The sequence below is a fragment of the Lampris incognitus genome, chromosome 11 (assembly GCF_029633865.1).
Source record: "Lampris incognitus isolate fLamInc1 chromosome 11, fLamInc1.hap2, whole genome shotgun sequence".
Classification (NCBI taxonomy): Eukaryota; Metazoa; Chordata; class Actinopteri; order Lampriformes; family Lampridae; genus Lampris; species Lampris incognitus.
Window position 1 is genome coordinate 57,428,572 of NC_079221.1, and position 26,622 is coordinate 57,455,193.

General features: G+C 43.3%; 1 protein-coding gene across 1 annotated transcript in view; it reads right to left on the reverse strand.

Annotated features, from left to right (window-relative positions):
- Positions 1 to 26,622, reverse strand: part of LOC130120436 (titin-like) — a 236,549-nt gene that overhangs the window by 150,986 nt on the left and 58,941 nt on the right. Inside the window, 23 exon segments of the mRNA XM_056288972.1 lie at positions 2,282 to 2,341; positions 4,979 to 5,853; positions 8,301 to 8,714; positions 10,978 to 11,022; positions 11,119 to 11,175; positions 11,503 to 11,529; positions 11,612 to 11,689; positions 12,133 to 12,488; positions 12,737 to 12,773; positions 13,269 to 13,566; positions 14,229 to 14,309; positions 14,727 to 14,907; positions 16,112 to 16,394; positions 18,247 to 18,354; positions 19,098 to 19,385; positions 20,119 to 20,409; positions 22,007 to 22,285; positions 22,578 to 22,856; positions 23,080 to 23,373; positions 23,596 to 23,838; positions 23,991 to 24,269; positions 24,560 to 24,838; positions 26,222 to 26,509. Of these exon segments, the coding sequence (XP_056144947.1) occupies positions 2,282 to 2,341; positions 4,979 to 5,853; positions 8,301 to 8,714; positions 10,978 to 11,022; positions 11,119 to 11,175; positions 11,503 to 11,529; positions 11,612 to 11,689; positions 12,133 to 12,488; positions 12,737 to 12,773; positions 13,269 to 13,566; positions 14,229 to 14,309; positions 14,727 to 14,907; positions 16,112 to 16,394; positions 18,247 to 18,354; positions 19,098 to 19,385; positions 20,119 to 20,409; positions 22,007 to 22,285; positions 22,578 to 22,856; positions 23,080 to 23,373; positions 23,596 to 23,838; positions 23,991 to 24,269; positions 24,560 to 24,838; positions 26,222 to 26,509 (5,420 nt within the window).

Below are 26,622 nucleotides of genomic sequence, written 5' to 3' on the forward strand. Positions count from 1 at the left end.
TACCGTCTCCATTTTTTGTGCAACTTCAACCCTCTCACTTTCTTCAAAATAGCCCAACTGAACAGTCTGTTCCTCTGCAGTGAATACTCGTTCTATTCTCCCAACTGTTATTATCTCTCGATCATCTCTATCATGAAGTCCATGAACAGTCAATTCTGGATCATAATGTCTTTTTACCTCGGCTTTATGAGTTATGACCTCCTTCTCAGGCTCTTGAAGTTTCACTGGAACCTTCTTTAGCCTTATGACCTCTGGCTCTTTCTCTTTGGGGATTCCAGTGAATCTACTCTTCAACTTTGATGCTTCAGGTTTTTTTGTCTCTTGAATAGGAATTTTACCCATTGCTGGTGCTGTTGTTGAGGTAGGAAAGACTTTTTGTTTTGTTGTTTTTGACAAAACAGACAGCAAATTTAAATACAAACAAGACACTCGGCATCTCCTTTGAACATTGTAACACAACTCGACACATAAGGTATTACCAACAATCACACATAATAGCTCACTGAATAAGTACTGAGATTCCACACAAAAATTGTTTCCTAGTTATGACGAGAATGCAGCAAATATGTACAAAGTTGTACTACTTTTTATTAATGAAGAACTCATTCATTATACCTTTAGTTGGTGCAGGTGCTGAAACTGGCCCCTTGTCTGCAAGAATTTGATTGAGACCATTATTAGCACAGACAAAATTACAAATAGTGTTAAAGCAATGGGCATTGCCCATTACAAAGACAAATTAAGCTTGTACATGAAAACATGTAGGTTCTTGAGGTGGATAAGGAAGTGGGAAATACAAATCATTTACATGATTCTCTTTCCCGATTACTGTTCACAAGAATATTTTCTCACACTATTGACTAGTTTTCCAGCAGAGCAGTCAGTGCAATTCTTCATCAACTTGATCTCATTTAATACTGAATGATTTCCTGAGATGGCAGAAAGTATCACATGTTGTGCTTATCACTGCACAAGTACTTTAGTGGAGTAAATATACCAAAGAGGCTTCAAGAGATGTTTTACAAACAGTCATGGTATATTTTAGCTTGTACAAATGAACAGGCACACTCAAGGTTTTATGATCATTTATATGACAAACTAGTGACATACTTAAAAATCTCTAGCTAGCTAAATAGATTCTATGGAAAACAAGCCATTAAATTAACAGACACAAAAATACCCTGATTGCTTTGGTTAAGAGTGCAGTTGTAAACCACATAAGAAATGCTCAAGGTGACAGTCAATACAACAGACAATAGAAGAGAGCAATAAGAAGGACAATTAAAGACATGATATTACCTTCAGGTGGGGAGGCTTGCTCTGTCACAGGAGAGGGTTCAGCCTTTATGGCTGGGGGAGAGACTTTCTTCTCAACTGGTACAACCTGTGGCTCCGCCACTATGGAAACTTTAGCAACAAGAACCCCAAATTAATTACCATTCTGGCTGACGTTTAAGTCGTCAGGCAAACTCCCTAAAAGAGTGGACTGCTTTGAATAAACACAGCAGACCAAACACAAAGGAAGTTGTGTTTCACTAAGAGAAACTCTCTTTGAAACACAACCAACATTTTCCACAAACATGGGCGCTAACACGATGCTAGCTAACACAGAAGGCAGACAAGACAAACTACCTGCAGGAGGGGAGACTTTGGTAGTAAGAGCAGGAGGAGTTGAGGGCTTTGGTGTTGGTGGAAATGGTTTCTTTTCTGGAGGTGAGACTTATAAAAACAAGATTCCAAAAGTCACCACCAATTAATTTAATAAATCATTGGCAAACATACAAGCAAAGATATTTTGACAACAATGAGACAACAGGGAAGGGACAAACAATAAAACGAAAAAACGAAACAAAAACAAAAACAAGAAAAACAATATGGCCACCTGTTGCTCAGCCAATACTGTTATAAAGAGCAGACAGATATGTTGACCAACTACCTGTAGGGGGGGAGACTTTGGCAGCAGGACCAGGAGGAGAAGGCTTTGTTGTTGGTGGAGAGGGTTTTTTCTCTGGAGGAGACACTTGGGAATAAAAGATGCAAAAGGTCACCACCAAGACAACAACAAGTTCAGCCAAGACATGACAACACACTGAAACAAACAACAATTATTAGACAGAATATTCATGAAGACAATATGATAGATTTGAACAGGAATGAGTGGGGAGGACAAGGCAGGACTGAATGAGTGACAGGAGGAAAAAACAAATAACAAAACCCATACAACCCATATAAAGATGGAAGGTGTTGACAAGCCAAGACATCTCCTCAGTACTTTGCGTACCTTGTTGAGGAGTGATATCATCTGAAACAGGGACATGGTCAGCAGAAACTCTGTGGTCTGCTTTAGAAGAAACAACACATAATAGACTTTTTGACAAACACATCAAAGGAGACAACAGATGGACCACCTAAGAAAGGTTCAAAGAAGAGCCCAGAGCCCAGATATAAAGAAGGCACTCCTTAGAGCCATTGCTAGTTTGAGACATTACGGTATCTTCTGTTATTCAAGAGGTCTTTGTTTATTATGAAGAATAAGACATATGCAAGAGTATTTGAAGATTGAGATGTTAGATTAACATCTCCAAACTGAACTAGAAGAGGGGCTGAACTTATGACTACCATGTGAATCTGATCTAATCAGATCAGAAAGAATATCTTAATACCTTTCAATGGGATCTGCTGTTCAGTCCTCACTGTTCCTGTCTTCGCTCTGCAGTTGTCTTCTCTTGGTGGTGGAAGTTCAGCTGTGGTGGTTTGCTGTTCTTCATCTGATCCCTGTTTAGCTAAAACTGCCACCACGGTTTCAGAAGGAAACACTTTAAAAGGAGAGACCGTTTTTTCTAATGGACCAGTTTCTTCTTTGGGGGGCATGGCTTTTTTCTGTGGTGTAACTAGTTTTGGAGGAGGAGGTATTTCAGTTGGAGTAACTCTGTCTTCGGGCATCTTGGGAAGTGTAACATTGTGCGGGGCAGTGACCTCAGTTGGAACAGCTGCTTTACAGGGTGGAGAAACATCTCTCTCTCTAGTCTCTTCTTTCTTTGATGAGGAAACTTCTTGCACAAGATCGACTAAGTTTTTAGGTGGAAAACCACCCCACTGACTTGGAACAGTTTTTGTGACTGGAGAAATTCCTTGGTCAGGGGCAACCTTTCTTGACCCAAGAGGAGCTTTCTTCTGAGGTATAACATCTGTAGGAGGTGCCTCTCTTGCAGATGGAGGAGTTTTCAGGGGTGGTGCAGTTTCCTCTTCAAGAGAATCTTGTTTTTTATGTTCTACTACCGTTCTCTCAGTAGGAGTGGCTGTCTCAGTAGGAGAATCAATTTCTGTCTTCACTGCAACAGCTGTTTTAGGTGGACAAACTACGTCTTTCTTGGTTGGAAGTGAATAATTTTTCTCAAGAGGCGGAGAAACAGATCTCTGAGGTGGGACTTCCTCTTGAACAGAATCTGCTACTTTAGTATCAGTGATTTCCTGAGGCTTAATTGCTCTCTTTGGAGTGGCCTCCTTATTTTCAACAGCAATTCTGCATGGGTCAGCATCTTCCACTGAAGAAGCAGTTTGTTCTTGTTGAACAACTTCAGCATGCATGGATATGTTTGAATCACCAACGACCTGCTTACATGACTTGTCTTCTGTACCTGGGATTTCCTCAGTGTAAATTTCAAGTATTTTAACTTGTTTTAGTTTAGCGTCTTGTGTGGTTTTGTTAGACATCAGTGTATCTTTCTTGAGTGGAAAAGCCATTTTGGGTAGAGATGTTACATCTGTCTTGGTTGAAAGAGGAGCAGTTTTCTTAAGAGGGGGAGACACAGACCTTTGAGATGAGACATCTTCTCTCAGAGCAACAATTTCTTCCGCTTTACTGAAGCCTTGATCACGATAAGTGACAGCAACTGTAACTTTCTTCGGCTCAGTATCCACTGGCAGTACACTCTCATACTGTGTGCATGTTAGCTCAGTGTCTTCTAGTGGTTCAACTACATTTTCTGCACATCTGGAATACTCATCAGGCCTATTTTCAACCTGCTGATCTTCACTGTGCTGTGAAAGAACCTGTTCCTTTGATGTCACCATTTGTTGTGTTGTCTTCCTTTTAAAAGAGACATCTTGTTCCATCCGTTCATCTATCTTTTCATGTGTCCTAACTTCCTGTTGCACATGTTCACCTTCTACAAGAAAGGTCTGTCCACTGACACCCTCCCTAAAATAAGATTCCTTTCTGTCTTCAGTCACTGCTATTGTTTCCCAGTGGCCAGTGCTCAGATGAATTGGGGTCACTTTCAAGACAAAACCCAAGATTCAAGAATTGCACCATGGAGCGGTGACAAAGAAGAGGACAGACAACACAAAACAAAAATGGACACAAATATTTCACAACTGTTAGCATTCTTATGGTATCTTTATTTCATGACTGAAAGTGGATGGGTCTGATAAACCACTACCTGTCTGTTGGACTTCTTTAAGTTGAGTTTGGTCTTCTAACTTGGCAGCAGTAGTGACTTGATCTGTTCTCTGGGGCGCTATTGTAAATAATGCACTCAAATAAATGCACTCAATCAAATTAGAAATAATAAGAGAAAATGTGTCCTAAATTTATAAAAAGTTTCCCTGGGAAACATTTACTTTGAGCATACCTTTAGCATGGGTAACTTGCTCCAGCTTTGGTTTAGCTATTGCCAATTTTTCCTGTGGTAACTCCTTCAATTTTGCTGTTGCGATATGACAGACAGAACAAAAATCACACATGAAGCATAAAGAGTGAAATTGAAAAGATCAAAGTGAATCATCAACCAAGTACTTCACTTTCAGCTTGTTCATCATCTCTGCACATATATCTACCTTGTGGTTGAGGAGATGGCTTCTGAGCCTGAGGTGTTTGTTTTGGTACTTCAGGAACATCAGGTAGTACTGCTGTGTGATGGACTGTCTCAGGTTCCACTGTGATGGCTTTTGGTGCTGCTGGAAACTTCTTTGGTACCTCTGTGAAAGGCTCTTGTATCTTTGGTGGTTCTGGAACATACTTAGGTGCTTCTTGGACAGCCTTTGCTGTCTGAAGAACATGCCCTGGCTGCTCAGGGGCACGTGTTCCTGATTCAGGGACTGGCTTGGGTGCCTCTGACACATGACTTGGGACCTCAGGAGTTGGCTCTGACACTATTTGAGTAACTTCACTCAGTTCCTTAGTCACAAGTCGTGGCTCTTTAGGTGTCACAGGAGGTAGTTTAGCTGACTCTGACACATGACTTGAGACCTCAGGAGTTGGCTTTGACACTACTTGAGTAACTTCAATCAGTTCCTTAGTCAGAAGTCGTGGCTCTTTAGGTGTCACAGGAAGTCGCTTAACTGACTCTGACACATGACTTGGGACCTCAGGAGTTGGCTCTGACACTATGTGAGTAACTTCACTCAGTTCCTTAGTCACAAGTCGTGGGTCTTTAGGTGTCACAGGAAGTCGCTTAACTGACTCTGACACATGACTTGGGACCTCAGGAGTTGGCTCTGACACTATTTGAGTAACTTCACTCAGTTCCTTAGTCACAAGTCGCGGCTCTTCAGGTGTCACAGGAAGTCGCTTAACTGACTCTGACACATGACTTGGGACTTCAGGAGTTGGCTCTGACACTACTTGAGTAACTTCACTCAGTTCCTTGGTCACAAGTCGTGGCTCTTTAGGTGTCACAGGAAGTAGCTTAGCTGACTCTGGAGTATAGCTTTGGGCTTGAAGGACGGACCTTGGTTCCTCAGGGATATGCTTTGGCAACCTTAGTGCTTCTGGCTCAGGTTTACCAGTTTCTGCCTGTGGTTTTCTTGGCGGTCCAGTGACTGGTACATATGTTTCTGATTCCAGGGCAACTTGAAATGATAATTTATAAGATGATTATACGGATGATTATGCTTGTAAGAGCAACCCAAATGTGCATACCACACTCTAACGAGTGCTAAGCACACTGAAAAAGATATCACTAAAGATGTGTCAAAAAGATCACTATTCATGTATTATACACTAAGACACATGAAAGTCACAAATCTAGAATGATAGATTCAAATTGATATATCACATGCCAAGAAATAAAGAACATGAAACTTGATCAAAAAAACAGTACTGCTAATCCCAAGAATTATAAGCTTAAGTATCAACAGCATCACTGCAGTACCTTTAGTTGGAACAGCTTCTGTTTTGGGTGGTGTAACCTTAGCCAAGAGTGATGGAGTTACTGGTTCCTCTTGCCTGGGTACAGCTGGCACTTAAGAAAACATTGGAGGTATTGTTAAACCTGCAGGCTAGGCTGGATGACTGGGACTTATAAGGAGTCAACAGGGCACACTCTAACGAGTGTCGAACACTGAACGAAATCACAAAGACACTCCTGCATTTATTTAAAAGCAGAAACATAAAATAGACAACTCAAGACTTTAAAAGGTCAGCAGAACCTCTATTTGGAGTTGGTTCTGTTTTAGGAGGAGTAACCTTGGTAATAGTTAAGGTGAACTATGTGTTCTTCTGGCCTGGGCACAGTAGACACTTAAAAGAACATAACATAAGTTCAGTACCTTGTGGGCACATATGAAGACATGTTAAGTGAACAGCACACACTCTAATGAGTGTTCAACATTGAGATACTGGCAAAATAAAAAAAAAATCATTAAGTCACAGAAAGTTGAATCAGTTCATCTGGACGTTTATTGAGAGAAACGTTTCACGTCATTCCCTCATCACATAGATGGCCTCTTGGACTCCCCGTTCAAACCAGCGTTCCTCCCTATCAAGAATGGTCACATCCTCATCCCTGAAAGAGTGGCCACTGGCCTGTAGACGGTGTAGACTGTGGAGTCCTGGTCTGACGTGGTAGCTCTCTTGTGTTGTGACATCCTCTTGGCCAGCGTCTGTTTAGTTTCCCCAATGTACAAGTCACGGCAATCCTCCTGGCACTTAACAGCTACACTATATTGCTCTGTTTGTGCCGGGGGACCAACTTTTGGTGCAGCGTGTTTTGGGCTTGGAAGAAACCTAGATGCAGTGTTTGGAAAATATGCATCTCAACTGTTCCGACACTCCCACCACATACAGAATCACCACTGGTTTATGCTTAGACAGCTGTTGTCTTTCTCCTCTCTTCTATCGGCTGGTGCACTGTTTGGGCATCTTCCTGGCTTTGACGGGGGGGGGGGGGTCCTAAGAGTACATCTGTCACCATCTTACAATACTGTGATTGCAACTATTCTCCAATCCTCTCTGAATAGTACACATGGCCAATGTAACTCTAGTTAATGGTCAGTAATTTGCATATGAAACTGGGGGTTGCTTTGGGTTGTTATGCCACTGTATTGTTGATAAGGGTGGGGACACCTGCAGTCAGTTGAGACTGAAGAGGTCACTGAAACGTTTCTGTTAATAAAGTTGTGTCCAGATGAACTGATTCAACTTTCTGTGATTTCCTTACCTGAATTATTGAGCATGCATCAAGACATTTCAATAATTGAGACACAAAACACATAACATGACAAAAACAAAGCAGATCTATTTAAACAAAAATAACATATCGCAAGGATTGCAAAGATTATTTAAAAAGAGACAATCTTTCCAGTACCTTGTCTTTGGATGGGTTCAATCTTGGGTACAACGAGCTTTTCCCCAGGTGTCTGAGTTACAGGTTCTTCTGGCTTGAGTATGGTTGGTACTAAGGAGGGCATTCAAATGTTTTTTCACTCTCCGGGTATTTGTTAGCCCATATGGGATCAATAGACTCAGATAGCATTAATATAAGGCCCTTCTGTTTGGCAATAGCTTATGAGGGCCAATGGTATCAGAAAAAGCCCAACACTCATTATTTTTTCTTTCAAGGCTTCAATAGAGAGCCATGACAAGGCAAATGACCAGAATTTTGGTTTGATGAGTTCACATCTATTAGATGATGTTCAACACAAATTTGACGTTTGATTCACTTCAAGAGGTTAGCATTTAAAGAAAAGAGTACAAGGTGTTCCACCCACATGCATCCAAACATCTCTGTGAGATTCATCACATCTACCTTTCTCTGGAGCTGCTGGCTGTGGAGCTGGTTCAGGTTGCCTGGGCAGCTCAGCCTTGCGTTCTTCAGGAACTTAAAAGAATTTTTTTGAGTTTTTGTGTTTATTTTCCAAAGTACAAGTATCTCCAAACACTTGATTAGATGTATGTAAAGACAAACATCTTGTTAGTGAAACATGTAACAGTAATGAAGGTACAGACACAAAACTAAGACAGAAATATAGCACCTTGCCAAGAGAAGAGGCGTAAAGCAAAGCATTCTCTACTTTACCTCTAGCTTTAGGAGCCTCTGGCGTTTCTGTGGGAGTAGGCCTGGCCTGTGGTTGTTCAGGTTCAGGCAGAGCTTTAGGAGCCTCTGGCGTTTCTGTGAGAGTAGGCCTGGCCTGTGGTTGTTCAGGTTCAGGCAGAGCTTTAGGAGCCTCCGGTGTTTCTGTGGGAGTAGGCCTGGCCTGTGGTTGTTCAGGTTCAGGCAGAGCTTTAGGAGCCTCCGGTGTTTCTGTGGGAGTAGGCCTGGCCTGTGGTTGTTCAGGTTCAGGCTGAGCTTTGGCCACTGGCGCCTCAAGCACCACAGCTTTCTGGGGAGGTTGTTTAGACTTGGGTGTAGGTTCAGGGTGGTAAATATCAGGGGTGATCTTGCTTGGAATGGTCACTACCTCTGGTTCAGGTTCTGTGTATGTTGTGTGTTCTTCAAGATGACAAGAAACATCACTTTTATTCAACGTAAACACATGACTCTATTAAGAACAGGCTCTAAGAGATAGGACAAGACAAAACAAAACATTTCTAACAGACAGACTGATAACAAACCAACAACAAAGAATCTCAATCTTAAGTGAAAGACTTCCCAGGCATAGTAAAAACAACAGCCAGTGCTGTGAAGAAGAGGTACAAAACAAACCACACACACACTGTGAGAGAATGCTTTTGATTGGCATATGTACAGAGATTTGTTTAATAAAGGATTGGCCAAAATATAATATGCCATAATATATTCAGCGTGACATCTTTGGTTTTGAATATATTATCTAAGGCTCATGATATTATTTGAAAAATAAATGCTCAACATTTAATGTGCAGAACATGTTGTGAAATAAGAGGAACTGCATGAATCTTTGTTGGAGTTGTGTTGATGTTTTTATTTGGTGTCACCAGTTTTTCCATCGTTAATTTTTGTGGTTTATTTTCGTGTTCTCAGCATGACGAATGAAAGAGTGTTTAAGAGAAAAGAGTGATTAACACAATACCTTGTGGGACTGAGGGCTCCTCTTGCTGAGCTGGAGCAGCTGGAGGAATCTGGGCCTCAGGCTTCTCGGGTTCAGATACTTAAAAACATCATCAACTAGTTCACCTTCTGTCCACTCGTGTTGACACTTAGCAAACACTGCTTTTTACCAAGTTTACAAAAAACTAAGAAATACAGTAAGATTGCGTTTGTTCCAAATAACATGGAAGAAGAGGATCGTCTGCATACATGTAACGACGGAATTGCAATTACAGCTTCAGCAGTAAGACAGACATTTATTTAAGAAAGGAATGCAGAGAAACAGAAGTACAAATGAATAGAGAGGTACATTTGACTACCTTTGACTGGAGCAGGAGGCTGGACTGCAGGGGCAGAGGGTTTCTCCTCTGGTATCTTGTACACTTCAGAAACTTCAAGATAGAATCCCAAGATAGGATTGTTATAGTACTACCACCAAGCTCTACAGGCTACTCTACCATCTACTGACAGCACTGGTGAGGGTTAATAAGATGGTGACAACAATCCTCCCAAGATAGGATTGTTATAGTACTACCACCAAGCTCTACCATCTACTGACAGCACTGGTGAGGGTTAATAAGATGGTGACAACAGTGCAAGACATTTAAAACAAACATGAAAACTACTTTTGTACAGCAGCAAGATAAGATACTGAAAGACACCACACTCATACTGTATGAGACAAAGACGATTCACAGTGTAAACAAGTGGAGGTTAGAAGTGTGCATACAAAAGCCTTTTGAGATAGCTGGAGCGTTCTACATGACAGCATGTAAAGCATGTGAGCAGCCCAGCATGATGTACTAGTCTGCTGGCTCGCTTCAGAACGGCCAGACGTTGCCTTCAGCTTGTACCTTGGGGGAGTTCCTCTCTCACTCCAACTTGTGTCCTTTCAACCATCTCTTCAATTGGTTGTCTTTCTTCTGGTGAAGGAGAAAATGGGAACTTAGATGACACCCTAACAGGAAGAGCCCACTGCTGAGGACTCAAGATCACATATAGTCGATACATGTTAAACAGTAGAAAAAGTCAAATGACGTGGATGAGATGGGGAGATATGTACCACAGAAGCAACAAGCAATGAGGAAAGAAACAGGAGACAGAGAAAAGAAATGACAGAGATGACAACAGGCAAGAAAAGAACGGTTAACCCAGGAACACCTTAATGAAGTTTGTTATGTCGACAGGGAAAGTCATGTTGATACCTGGGATGGATGAATATTGAAGAGATATAATTTCTTCCTGAACTGTCCAAATTTCATTAGCTACCATATTAAAGAATAATTGGCTGACAGAGAAGTACATTCAACACCAAGGCACTGCCTTTAAGACTGATTTGTAGTACCCGGGTAGTGACATCCAACATGACAAACCTTTACTCCATACTGGTTCAGACCGGTGCAGTTTATGAAGGATGAATAGACAGGGCAGGGTATTATTAAGGGTGACAAGGTGATGATGGATGGATTAATTTTCATTAACGAGTTAAGATGTGTCTCATAATGGTTTAATGATGATGATGATGATGATGATGTTAGGTTTATCGCACAGATGAAGGGTAATTGTTTAATGTTAACGAATGCTATATTTAATTTCCTCATTCTAGCCATGGTAAAGAGCTGAAATTATTAGATTTCAGGGTAATAACAATTATTAGTAATATTTTGAGTTCAGAAAGACTATATACCTTTAACTTCTGTTCTCTCTTCATAGTGATAAAATTCCGATGATTCTTTGGGTAGAAAAACGAGACATTGGTAAATTTAACAAGACACTTTGAGGGTTGAGCTAAGGTTGAACGTTAGCTAGTGAAGTGTTCAAGTCTTACCTCTGAATACAACCATTGACGGTGCATGTGGTATTTGAATAGATGTATCTGGGACATCTAAAGTTTTAGAGAGAGAAGTTTCGTAGCCAAAATTTGAAATGCATCAAAGGTTTAATTATGGTCATTCATTTATTAATGTCTTTTTACAAGATTTGATATGGTAAAAATGCTCATGAACTGGTGGAACACTGAGACCTATAACAACTTACTTCACTACTCGAGATTAAATGGGCTGGTGAGCATAAGCTCCTTCAAACTCATTTTGAACCTTGAATCCAATTCCACATGAGATTCAAGGTTTTCACTAGACAAACACTGTTAGAACAGCAGGTATGTTCAGTTTTACTGTGGTTTAGTGAGCTTATCTACTTTTAGAATACTCACCATAAGGAACCTTTCCTAACCCAATCTCTGTGAAGAATAAAGGCAAGTGTTATAATGGTGAATACTGCTCGGTGTATTGACAAACTAACTAGTAAATTAATATACAGACCTTTTCCTGAAAGATAAAGCTCAGCTGTGCTTTTAGCCTCTCCCATTGGTTCCAACCGTGCTATGACTGAGTAAACACCTGAAGGGGCAGTGATGGATAAGAATATACACTGAGTGCCATTTATTCCCTTTACTGAGGACTTGGTGATAATTCACTTTGCTGAAATATTTTCACTCTAGTACAAATCCTCTATGGGAGTTAATGAACCATGCACCCACAGATTTGGTCTCTCTGGGGACCTGTAGTCACTGTCACTCCCATGTTCTTCTCATTATCCCTGTACATGGTCTAAGTTTAGAAGAAGTCATGTTCTGGTTGGCAACTACAAAATGGATAGCTGGAAACAAACCAGCCCAGCGTGACAGAGCTGATAGTGGAGCTGTGAAGTAATTAGACGTTGCTCCTGAACCTCTACGGAGGTGTGAGGCCTATATGTGAAAATTTTCCTCCAAAGTGAAATACCATTTTTAAAAGTTCAACTTAAAGTTTTAACTGTAATAAACTGATATTCCTGGACAAACCTTCATCCTCAGCAGTTACATTGTGGATGACCATAAAGTGTCGTCGGCCCTCAGTCCTGAAGTTATATTTTGGGCTCTCTTTCAGTTCCCATGTGTCTTTGTACCATGTGACGATAGCATTGTCAAAGGACAACTTGCACTCAAAGGTTGCAGACTGGCGCTCATTGACCTCTATGCTTCGGATGCTTTTGGTGAATTGAATTTGGTCAGCTAAAACCAGATAATTGGAGTAGATTTAGATGAAGGTTTATGACAGAATTTAGTAGCTACACGTTTTAAAATGTATTCCTATTACAGTAAAAACTTGATCATTGTATTGATGGTTTTATTCAGATTGTGACTTTGATCTGTTGTGACTTGACCACAGTTAAATTGAAGATGTTACACAGAAGGAACAGAAAACATAGGTCTACGAGGTACATAACACAAACATTATTGCTTACCAGAAGGAACAGAAAACATAACTCCACGAGGCACATAACAACACAAACATTACTGCTTACCAGAAGGAACAGAAAACATAGCTCCACGAGGTACATAACAATACAAACATTACTGTTTACCAGAAGGAACAGAAAACATAGCTCCACGATGCACATAACACAAACATTGCTGTTTACGAGAAGGAACAGAAAACATAGCTCCACGAGGTACATAACAACACAAACATTACTGCATGTAAACCAACAGGTTCAAAGAGGTCAGTAGATTACTTCCTGTGGTGAAAACATAGCTGTGAGCCATGTTAGACGGACGGACGGACGGACGGACAGACAGACAGACCAATAGATAGACAGACAGACCGATAGATAGATAGATAGATAGATAGATAGATAGATAGATAGATAGATAGATAGATAGATAGATAGATAGATAGATAGATAGATAGATAGATAGATAGATAGATAGATAGATACTTTATTGTCCCTGTGAGGAAATTCAACTTGCACTCTACAAAGCTAGACCCGTCAACACATGTGGGCACACAACACCATCAAACAGAAGACATAGACAGTACACATATAAGAAAAAAAATATTTAATTAGTTCAATCAGCCCTCCTTACCTGGCTTGTGTTCAGCTCCTGATAACAAAATGGAGGAAGCCATTAAACTACAAACACAGACGCGAGTCAACTAGACAAGACAGAACATTTTTATCTCGTACCTGTGACAGTGAGCTTTGCACTGGAGATATGAGGGCCACACACCACACGGTAGCTGCCCTGATCCTTAACGACGCAGTCTTTGATTTTCAGATAGTGGTGATCGCCCACTGTGCTGATCTCATACTTGCTGCTGTTCTCCAGTTTCTGAGTACCCTTGTACCAGGTCAGGCTGATCTCTGGGTAGTTAATCTTCACTTGACACTCAAATACTGCCACCTCGTTCTCTGTGGTTGACTGGTCTGTGACATCTTTTATCACAGTGACAGGCTGGAAATCACAATTATTTTCAGGACTTAATAGATGGAGATTGATTGGACCTTGTTGCTCAGACGCAACAGATCACACTGGTAGCCTTAGTTAACTGTGTGTGTGTGTATATATATACGATAGATAGCATTTTTTTCCGAAACCGTCAATGGTGTTATAAGTGCTCAACTAATGAGGAGCGGAATATCAATATGTTGATATAATATATAGTATATAAAACTTAGTTTAAAGAAACACTCAACGGTAGGGAAAGTTCTCAACAAATAAGGAGCAAAATAATCCAGTGAGTCAAGTAAATTCTTTATGAGACAGTACAAGTCTGTTTCATGCCATAAGCAATTATAAAGAATTTACTTGACTTTCAGAAAAAAACGCTATACATATATATATATATATATATATACACACACACACACACACACACACACACACACACACAAGAAAAGTTGTATTACATGACAACAATAATAACAAGGGACCAGGTACCCTGCTAATGTACTGATTATCCCATGATACCTTTAATAATTATTATTAAATACTAATATTTAATAATTATTATATTAACAAGGGTGTCTTTATTTACAGAAAATGAAAATAAATGATAAAAGTGTTCATGCTATTTTGACAAAGCCCCTGTAATGTCTCAGAAAGAGCCAGAGTACCTCTGAGCCAACACGTCCCTCCAGCTGCTGGATGAGTCTAGCCATGTCTTCCTCTTCAACTCTGCCACCATGTTCCACTTCCTGCAGCGCCGCACGGGGCGGTTGAGATGGGAATGTGGGTTGTTGAGTGGAAAAAGAGAAACAATTTAGGCACAGTTGATCTTCTCTACCCTGACTTGAAAGGGCACACTAGTATGAAAATCCATCGCATGAATTTAAAAAAAACATGAGCGGATATCTGGATATATCTAAACACACGCTTAAATACATGCATGACCTGGAATCTGAATTTAATAGATGACATTATAGGTGGTATTTATGCAAATACTTTTTCTTTTTTTTTCACATAGGCTGTTTGCAATGTTCTCCTTTTGCTAACAGCATAGTTTTGCGCTGTTCTCAAAGCTAGACCTAACCAGAACTTGACAAACGTAGTGATAGATTTGGCCTTTAGGTGTCATCAAGTCGAGGACTGTCCACTGTTTTTGTTTCTCTCACCACTTTCCCAGTTTCTGCCTCTTTCTCCCTCTTCAGGGCCTCAATGGCCTGAAGAATGGCACGGTAGTCATATATTTCATGCTCACGGAGGATTCTTTCATAGTCTTTGGGGTCATGACCTCTCAGGAGTTCAACAATATCCTCTTCCTCCTTCTTGGGACTCTTCTGTTTGGATGGAGTCCTGCACAGATGCAATGGAAGTCTCTGTCAAGTGCTTAGAAAAGGTACAATGACTCATGACCCTTGCAAGACATTTGTGGAAGCTAGCTTCAAGTACCTAGACTCCACAAGGTGGTCTGTGGAAGCTAGCTTCAAGTACCTAGACTCTGCCAGATGGTCTGTGAAAGCTAGCTTCAAGTACCTAGACTCTGCCAGGTGGTCTGTGGAAGCTAGCTTCAAGTACCTAGACTCCACCAGATGGTCTGTGGAAGCTAGCTTCAAGTACCTAGACTCCACCAGATGGTCTGTGGAAGCTAGCTTCAAGTACCTAGACTCTGCCAGGTGGTCTGTGGAAGCTAGCTTCAAGTACCTAGACTCTGCCAGATGGTCTTAACACATCTCCATAAAATGTAGAAAGACCATCAAAGACCTTTAATCCTGTAGACCCCAAACAGTCTTGTCTTTGTATCCAATACACAGGATTTCCCCCCCCAACTTTTTCTCCCCAATTGTACCTGGCTAATTACCCCACTCTTCTGACCATCCTGGTCCCTGCTCCAACCCCTCTGTTGATCTGGGGAGGGCTGCAGACTACCTACCATATGTCTCCTCCGATACATGTGGAGTCGCCAGCCGCTTCTTTTCACCTAACAGTGCGGAGTTTCACCAGGGGTACGTAGCGTGTGGGAGGATCACGCTGTTCCCCCCAGTTCCCCCTCCCCCCTGAATAGGTGCCTCGACTGACCAGAGGAGGCGCTAGTGCAGCAGCCAGCACACATACGCACATCTGGCTTCCCACCTGCAGACACGGCCAATTGTGTCTGTAGGGACACCCGACCAAGCCGGAGGTAACACAGGGATTCGTACCGCCCTTCCCCATGTTGGTAGGCAACGGAATAGACTGCTACCCCACCTGGATGCCCCACAGGATATTTTTGAAGGTGGAGAACACCTTCCTGCTAAGCCAAATATGGCGATATGCAGAAACAGTGATTACAGAGCCATGATGGAATAACCTCAGATGTCCCCACTTGTCAACAGCACCCGTATGTAGGTTTCCCTCCTTCCACACCATGTTACCCCACAATCCGTTATGGCCCCTCACCTTTTACCTTCCATCCACGCTGCTGTTTCACCAAAGAAGCAAATACTTGAAAAAACTGGTCTGAAAATCGATTACACAGAAACACGTTATGAAAAAGACATCTCTGTTGACAAACACTTACTTCTTCAGTTTAGCCCTGAAGTCTCCCATTCCCTCAACCTCCTCCTTTTTGGAAACCTCCATGTCAGCGCTACATTCGATCTCTCCATGTTTGTTGGAGGCAACACATCTGTACTGTCCTGAGTCAGACTTGGTCACTTCTCTGATCTCCAGTTTGGCCTCCTGGCCTTTATGCTCAATAGAGATACGGCCACCAGGTGTGATTTGTCTCCATTTGCCTTTCATCCATTTCACACTGGGGATGGGATCACCACTGATCTTGGCAATGAAGGTGGCAGTGCCCTCTGAAATATGAGGAAGAAACAAAGGAGGTCCATGAACTTTTTTTCTTCTTTTTTTTTACAACAGGTCTGCTACCATAATCCATTCATCCATCCATTATCTTGACCGCTTATCCTGCTCTCAGGGTCGTGGGGATGCTGAAGCCTATCCCAGCAGTCACTGGGAGGCACCTTGGACAGGCCGCCAAGCCATCACAGCCCCCCCCCCCCACACACACACACACACATTCTTACCTAGGGACAATTTAGTACGGTGATTCTCCAGACCTACATGTCTTTGAGTCACCTGACCTACATGTCTTTGATTCACCTGACCTACATGTCTTTGAGTCACCTGACCTACATGTCTTTGATTCACCTGACCTACATGTCTTTGGTCCTCCTGACCTACATGTCTTTGGTCCTCCTGACCTACATGTCTTTGAGTCACCTGACCTACATGTCTTTGAGTCACCTGACCTACATGTCTTTGGTCCTCCTGACCTACATGTCTTTGGTCCTCCTGACCTACATGTCTTTGAGTCACCTGACCTACATGTCTTTGGTCCTCCTGACCTACATGTCTTTGAGTCACCTGACCTACATGTCTTTGAGTCACCTGACCTACATGTCTTTGGTCCTCCTGACCTACATGTCTTTGGTCCTCCTGACCTACATGTCTTTGAGTCACCTGACCTACATGTCTTTGATTCACCTGACCTACATGTCTTTGGTCCTCCTGACCTACATGTCTTTGGTCCTCCTGACCTACATGTCTTTGATTCACCTGACCTACGTGTCTTTGATTCACCTGACCTACGTGTCTTTGATTCACCTGACCTACGTGTCTTTGATTCACCTGACCTACGTCTTTGATCCTCCTGACCTACGTGTCTTTGATTCACCTGACCTACGTGTCTTTGATCCACCTGACCTACGTGTCTTTGAGTCACCTGACCTACATGTCTTTGATTCACCTGACCTACATGTCTTTGGTCCTCCTGACCTACATGTCTTTGATTCACCTGACCTACATGTCTTTGGTCCTCCTGACCTACATGTCTTTGATTCACCTGACCTACATGTCTTTGGTCATCCTGACCTACATGTCTTTGGTCCTCCTGACCTACATGTCTTTGGTTCACCTGACCTATACATGTCTTTGATTCACCTGACCTACATGTCTTTGATTCACCTGACCCACATGTCTTTGAGTCACCTGACCTACATGTCTTTGATTCACCTGACCTACATGTCTTTGGTCCTCCTGACCTACATGTCTTTGATTCACCTGACCTACATGTCTTTGGTCCTCCTGACCTACATGTCTTTGGTTCACCTGACCTACATGTCTTTGATTCACCTGACCTACATGTCTTTGAGTCACCTGACCTACATGTCTTTGATTCACCTGACCTACATGTCTTTGGTCCTCCTGACCTACATGTCTTTGGTCCTCCTGACCTACATGTCTTTGATTCACCTGACCTATACATGTCTTTGATTCACCTGACCTACATGTCTTTGGTCCTCCTGACCTACATGTCTTTGGTCCTCCTGACCTACATGTCTTTGATTCACCTGACCTACATGTCTTTGGACTGTGGGAGGAAACTGGACCACCCGGAGGAAACCCACACAGACACGGGGAGAACATGCAAACTCCACACAGAGGACGACATGGGACGACCCCCAAGGTTGGACTACCCCAGGGCTCGAACCCAGGACGTTCTTGCTGTGAGGCGACTGCACTAACCACCGTGCCACCCCTGCTACCATAATCACTGCTGTAACCGTTCTCTCATATGTAACATCTGCATGCTGCACTCTGAGAAGGCTGCTGTCTATAGCAGTTTTCCCGAGTGTGTGAACTTACTCTCCGTGACGGTGACGTTCTTGGGCTCCTCGATGAAGAACAGGTTGTCCAGCCTTTTGACTGGAGTGGGAGCTGCTGGGGCGGCTGGCCCAGCCTTGGTTCCTTTATCTGAGGGAGAAGGCACACAGCTCAGTGCTGAGGCAGCAGCAGCAGGAAGAGGGTTACATCATTAATCCATGTAGGAGATGTGAGAAACAACACAATAGGAGGTAAACAGGCCAGAAGAGGAACACAAAACCAGACATAAAGAGGTAGCACATATTCGTGCCAGGACTAAATGCTCAGTATCAAGCAGTAGTAATAAATGGCAAGCAAGATTTGACCTATTCCTCAAGTAGATCTTTCTCTACACTTTGATGATGGCAAGTCACTTCTTCTGTGGTGTCTCCAAGGGCTACTTCACAATCATTGTGAACGATTAAAGTATCAGAAAACATTTACCGCATATCACCGAGTAGAATCCAGGCCTAATGACTACACTGACTACCTTTACATGATGTTGTTGTTTTTTTGTTTGACAAATGCGTCATTGGTCCCAACAACTTTTCAGAACCATCTATTTTACTGTTGAGATTAAGACAAAAAGAAGACAGGAAGAGAAGGACAAAAACAGTCATGAAGGGGCAACAGGCTATATGCTGTATTAAAAGATGACTAAGTGGAATCCAGAAGTTCTGGTATACTCTTCCCAGAGCTGCACTGGTGTGAGACGTTGGTGTATCTGTTGACTTCCTGTTTCATTTCCAGCACATTTAAAACACATTCAGAACACATGGCCCATCCACCTAAAGCTCAAATCAAGAACCATCTGAAGGTACGAGCTACTTTTCTTGTCAACACACATTTGTTACCTTTCACAGTCACCCTGGACTTGCAGAACTCACTGCCGGCAGCATTGCTAGCCTTACACAGGTAGTCTCCTGCATCTGACCTGGAGGCCCGGCTGACCTCCAGACAGGCTGTGCCATCCACAAATGTGATTTTGGTGTCTCCTGTGGACTTAAGCTCTCTCCTGTCCTTCATCCACTGGATTTTCAAAGAGGGAGAGCCACACACATGACACTTAAGGCTCAGCTTCTCGCCCTCATCAACAGTAATGGCTTTGAGAGGCATGTCAAACTTGGGAGGCGTGGAAGTCTCTGAGGTGTTAGAAAAGGAGGAGGACAGTTTATTTTAGTAACAGGTGAATGAAAGAATCAATGAACCCCTTTGTACCAAGTATGACTCAGTTATTTCTACAAAGACATTTTGAAAATGACTTTTCCTCTTTCAAAAGGCTTGCATATGGAAGGTATACTGCAAAATATCAAAATACATTCATGTAATCAAGACCCAGTTTGACACCCCCCCCCTTTTTTTTCTCCCCAATTGTATCCGGTCAATTACCCCACTCTTCTGAGCCGTCCCGGTCTCTGCTCCAACCCCTCTGCTGACCCGGGGAGGGCTGCAGACTACCACGTGTCTCCTCCCATACATGTGGAGTCACCAGCCGCTTCTTTTCACCTGACAGCGAGGAGTTTCACCAGGGGGACGTAGCACGTGGGAGGATCACGCTATTCCCCCCCAGTTCCCCCTCCCCCGAGAACAGGCGCCCCAACCGACCAGAGGAGGCGCTAGTGCAGCGACCAGGACACATACCCACATCCAGCTTCCCACCCGCAGACACGGCCAATGTGTCTGTAGGGACGCCCGACCAAGCCGGTGGTAACACGGGGACTGGATCTGGTGATCCCCCTGTTGGTAGGCAACGGAACAGACCGCTACACCACCCGGACGCCCCCAGTTTGACACGTTATGGAAATGTTGTATGAATATAGGATTTGTGCTTTCTCTCTCTCGCTCTTTGTCTGCTTTTACATCAAACACACCAACCTGAGATGTGCAGCGCCACCTGGCAGGAGGCTCTGCCAGCCTCATTAGTGGCCTGACAAGAGTACATGCCCCCGTCAGAGAGGGTGGAGGCTCGGATACATAGCACAGCCATGTTGTTCTTGAAGCTGATGTCATACTTGTCAGAGCTGCGGATTTCATTGTTGTCCTTATACCAGGTGACAGTTAAGGGCTGGGAGCCAGACACACGACCCTCCATCCTCAGCATCTTACCCTCTGAATCTTCCATGGATTCAGAAGGCCTCTTGGTGAAGTTTGGAGGGGCTTTTGATTCTGTTAGTAAAGGAAAAAGTAAAGAATTCATGACAACGTCAGGAATTTGAATGATATTGTTCAGCAGGCCACCGGGCCATAAAGTTTACCACACCAAAGAAAATGATCCTGCAGAAAAAGGCACAAAGGAAAAACAATCATCTGTTTAAGATTACATATGTAGTATATACACAAACACACACACACACACACACACACACACACACAAACACACACACACATACCTGTGCAGACTAGAAGAACAGACAGGAAACCCCTTTTCACAGCCACAAATAAGATCAAGTCAATGAACAAAAAACCGGACATCCTGTTTAACAAGCACCCCCATCACATGATGATGTACCTCTTAACACCTCCATCACATGATGATGTACCTCCTCTCTGACAGGACTGAGCTATATAACACCTCCATCACATGATGATGTACCTCTTAACACCTCCATCACATGATGATGCACCTCTTAACACCTCCATCACATGATGATGTAATTCTCTGACAGGACTGAGCTACGTGACACCTCCATCACATGATGATGCACCTCTTAACACCTACATCACATGATGATGCACCTCTTAACACCTCCATCACATGATGATGTACTTCTCTGACAGGACTGAGCTACGTGACACCTCCATCACATGATGATGCACCTCTTAACACCTACATCACATGATGATGCACCTCTTAACACCTCCATCACATGATGATGTACTTCTCTGACAGGACTGAGCTACGTGACACCTCCATCACATGATGATGTACCTCTTAACACCTCCATCACATGATGATGCACCTCTTAACACCTCCATCACATGATGATGTACTTCTCTGACAGGACTGAGCTACGTGACGCCTCCATCACATGATGATGCACCTCTTAACACCTCCATCACATGATGATGTACTTCTCTGACAGGACTGAGCTACATGACGCCTCCATTACATGATGATGCACCTCTTAACACCTCCATCACATGATGATGCACCTCCTCTCTGACACACGGGACTGAGCTACGTGACACCTCCATTACATGATGATGCATCTCTTAACACCTCCATCACATGATGATGTACTTCTCTGACAGGACTGAGCTACATGACGCCTCCATTACATGATGGTGCACCTCTTAACACCTCCATCACATGATGATGCACCTCCTCTCTGACACACGGGACTGAGCTACGTGACACCTCCATTACATGATGATGCACCTCTTAACACCTCCATCACATGATGATGTACCTCCTCTCTGACACACAGGACTGAGCTACGTGACACCTCCATCACATGATGATGTACCTCGTAACACCTCCATCACATGATGATGTACTTCTCTGACAGGACTGAGCGATGTGACACCTCCATTACATGATGATGCACCTCTTAACACCTCCATCACATGATGATGTACCTCCTCTCTGACACACAGGACTGAGCTACATGACACCTCCATCACATGATGATGTAGCTCTTAACACCTCCACCACATGACGATGTGGCTCCTCTCTGACACACAGGACTGAGCTACGTGACACTGCTCTGCTGGTTAGCGTTAGCGGTTAGCTGGGGCTGAGATGAATGTGTTAGTGTGTTACCTATTCTGACATGAGCATGACAGGTGTCTGATCCTGAAGCATTGGAAATTTCACAAGTGTATTTCCCAGCCGCGTTGGGTCTGTCGCTGTTGAGGACCTCCAGGACGCAGGTGGAGTCTGTGGTTTTAACGTTATACTGATAAGAGGCCCAGATCAGCTTGTCGTCCTTCTTCCAGGTGACAGAGGCCCTCTGGCTACCGGCGTACGTGCACTTGAGCTTCAGAGGTTTACCCAGTTGATGGGAGACGTCCTCTAACTTCTTGACAAAGCGTACAGGATCTGAGAGGAGTGATGTTGAAGTCAGTCATACAGAGACACCACTGACACGTTCATGTGGAGGAAGACAGACAACCTGACACCAGCAGCAGTTGTAGCTTAAGGAATCCACAGACATGTTCATATGTAGAAAGACAGGCTATGTGAATGGAGGCAGTTGTACTTTATGGGATTACGGAGGGCTAAATGCCAACTACGTAGAGTTGCATGAGTGGCAGTAGCAATTACAGCAAGTAAATCATGCATGAGGTGAATGAGAAAGCTGCACACAAAGCACAGTGTTGGTTAGCGTTACCTAGTCTGACATAAGCATGGCAGACATCAGAGCCTTCAGCGTTGGAAATCTGACATGTGTATCTTCCAGCAGCTGCTTCTCTGTCACTGTTGAGAACCTCCAAGATGCAGCTGCAGTCGGTGGTCTGGACAGTGTACTGATAAGAGGCCCAGATGGGTCGGCCATCTTTCTTCCAGTCGACAGACATTCTCTGGCTGCCTGTATATGCCACCCTAAGAGTCAGCCGCTCCCCCACCCTGAAGGTCATGTGCTGCAGCTTTCTGACAAAGCGTGCAGGTTCTGGGAGGAGTAAGGTTGTTTATTAGGTGCAAAGCTGAGGATGAGCATGCAAAATGTATAATTATAATTCACAAATGAATTTATAATTATAACTAAATGACAAAATTCATTTATCATTCATTATGATGTAAAAGTCTATGGTTATGCTCTAAAAGTTTAGCCATACGCCTGGATGTTAACGTTAGGATATGAGATGACAGAGATGATGGGTTTGAGGCTCTACCTTTCTTAGAGGCTTTACACATGACATAAGCATCACAGACGGCAGAAGCTCCTGCATTAGACACTTCACAAGAATAAAGCCCAGCAGCTTCTTCTCTGTCACTGTTGAGGATGTCCAGAACGCACGACGAATCAACGGTCTTCATGTTGTATTTGTACGAGGCCCAGATGAATTTGCCGTCCTTCTTCCAGGTCACGTTTACTCTCTCGCTCCCAGCGTATGTGCATTTTAGACTCAAGGGATCACCCAGACTGTAAGCAGTGTCTCTTAGCTTTTCCACAAAGCGCACAGGTTCTGAGAGAAGCAATAGTGGTGTTAGTTGCATCATCCTGACTTTACTGTCCCATGTCAGCAGGTTAAGGTGTGAGAATATTTTGCGACAAACTGATGTACATGCAAGGGTTTTATTTTAAATCATGAGCAATATCCAATGATGGTAGAAAATGGAGAGAGCTGATGTGTTTTTTGAGGGACTGTTACCTATTCTGACATAAGCGTGACAGACAGAAGAGCTACTAGCGTTGGAGACCTCACAGGAATATTTCCCCGCAGCTTCTTCTCTGTCACTGTTGAGAACCTCCAGGATGCAGGAGTCGTCTGTGGTCTTGACGTTATACTGATAGGATGCCCAGATTGGCTTGCCGTCTTTTCTCCAGCTCACATACACATGCTGACTGCCTGTGTATGTGACCTGGAGCTTCAGGGGCTGGCCCACCCTAAACGTAGTGTCTTCTAACTTTTTCACAAAGCGCACAGGTTCTGAGAAAAGCAAGGGGGACATTAGCTGGCTGTCAGTGACTGAGCAGAATGAATGAGATGGTGTGAAACGGAGTGAGCTGACACAGGAAATGAATGGTTGTTAGGATTACTGATGAATGTGAATGAAATAAGATGCAGCCAGAATAGTTTACCTAGCGTGACCTGAGCAGAGCAGATAGCAGAGTTCTCAGAGTTAGAAATCTCACAGGAGTATCTTCCTGATGCCTCTAGCCTGTCACTGTTGAGAACCTCTAAGACACAAGCATCGTCTGTAGTCTTGACGTTGTATTTGTAGGAGGCCCATATTGGTTTGTCATCTTTTTTCCAGCTTACGGAGACCCTGGGGCTGCCACTGTAAGCACAGTACAGCGACAGGGGATGGCCAAGCCTCCACGTGGTGTCCTCCAGCTTTTTTACAAAATGCACAGGTTCTACAGGAAGTAATGCTTATGTTAGTTGCATGTAGCTTATATTAGCATGGTGGCAAGCAATGGCATGTGACAGGATTGTGTTTGTTTAAGTTCCAGATAAAAACAGCAAGGTAGTTTATACTTGATAAGCATTTTAGCAGCATTTTTTCTGTGGGTAATTAAAAAGGTCCAGCAGGAATGTAAGTGATACGTAAAAATGTGTTGCTGCAGTTGACTTGACTGAAGAACTGAAATGAATGAGCTGGAGGTTAATGACATTAAAAGAATGAGCCGTCTCCTGATGTTTTTACCTATCTTAACCACAGCGTGGCAGATATCGCTGCCCTCGGAATTAGAAACCTGGCACGAGTATTGTCCAGCTGCTTCCCGCGTGTCGCTGTTGAGAACCTCCAAGGTACTGGAGTCGTCGACAGTCTTAACGTTGTATTTGTATGAGGCCCAGATAGGTTTGCCATCTTTCATCCAGCTGACGCAGATCCTCTGGCTGCCAGTGAACTTGCACTTCAGCGTCAGAGGATGGCCGACTTTATAGAAAGTGTTTGTCAGCTTGCTCACGAAGCGGGCAGGCTCTGAGAGATTAACAAGCAGTGGCGGTGTTATACCGTGGTTGTGCTTTATGTCTATACCAAGGAAGCTGATGAGACGCTCACTAAAGCGGTTATGAAGCTACAAGTTATTTAAATGAATAGTGCATTATTGCAAGGCATTATTAATGAGGTGCACTCATGAGGTTGTTTACCTAGCTTGACATTAGCATGGCAGATATCTGTTCCTTCAGCATTAGAGACTTCACAAGTATATCTTCCAGCAGCTTCTTCTCTGTCACAGTTGAGGATTTCCAAGATGCAGGTGTCAGCTGTGGTCTTGACATTGTACTGATAAGAGGCCCAGATTAGTTTCCCGTCCTTCTTCCACGTCACATACACTCTCTGGCTGCCAGTGTAGGTGCACTTGAGATGTAAAGGTTGGCCGAGTCTGAAGTAAGTGTCCTCCAGCTTTTTCACGAAGCGCACAGGTTCTATGAGAAGTAATGATTGGGTTAGTTGCATTTAGCCTATGGTATGATATGTTAGCCACCATATGATGTAGAACATGCAGCGACCTCAAAGGACTTGAGATCGAGTGGTTTCATATGATCTACTGTGGATGTTAACAAACAGCAGCAGAGCTCTATCGTTGTTAATGAAGACAGGAAGTGTGTTCGAGGCTTTACCTAGACTGACACGTGCATGGCACACATCAGTTCCAGCTCCGTTGGAAATTTCACAGGTGTATTTTCCAGCAGCTTCCTCCCTGTCACTGTTGAGGATTTCCAGAAGGCAGGTGGAGTCTGTGGTTTTAACATTGTACTGATAAGAAGCCCATATCAACCTGTCGTCCTTCTTCCAGGTGACGGTGGTTCTCTGGCTACCAGTGTAGGTGCACACTAGTTTCAGAGGCTGACCTACTATGAAAGTAGTATCGTCCAGTTTCTTGACAAAGCGCACAGGTTCTGAGAGAAGCAATGATGATGTCAGGTTAGTGCACTTTGTGAGGAGGCCATTAGTTATAAAGCATGGTATGAAGCTAAAGCTAGCAGGGGTTTTAGTTGCAGGCTAACTTCACATGTTACTGGTACCAAGCATAAAGACTCGTGTAGAACTTAGGACATCCTGAATTAATATTGTTAAGATTCAGTTCCAGTGTTTGTAGCCATAAATAAATATTCCCCTGTTGTGTTTTCTGTAAAAAACATTAAATATTGTCCGTGGGTTTCAGTGATCTACTATATCCAGGTCAGGAAACCTCCAAGGAGAGGAGCCAGCAACCACACCCAAAAATAACTGGCTGACCTAAAATCTGTTAAAGATTATTTTTTTCTTGGGGAAAAAATGGACAAGTTCTGAAAGGAAAAAAGTAAATCACTTGAACAATCAGGGTTAATTTAGATGTTGCAAGAAAGAAGGGAAAACAATTTTCACCTTTAACCGTGACATTACAGCTTGCTGAGGCTGAGCCGACGCGGTTCTCGGCCTTGCAGATGTATTCGCCGTGATCAAACTTAGTTGTCTGGCTCAGCTTCAAAGTGGCAATGCCTCCTGAGAAGCCCATTGAGCAAGTGTTGGATTTACGCAGCTTTCCATCAGCTTTAAACCAAGCTACTGAAATGTCAGGGGTGCCAGCAACACGGCATGCCAGGGTAACCGCATCACCCACCGTTACCTCCACCGGCTGCATGTTTTCAACAAAGTATGGCCGTTCTGAAGTGAAAAATATGGTGTTTTAGCAGATGTGACTATGATGAACTGTGAATGAACGATTTACGGTAAGTTATTTAAAATGCTAAAAAGAAGATGTGTACATTAAGGGTCAA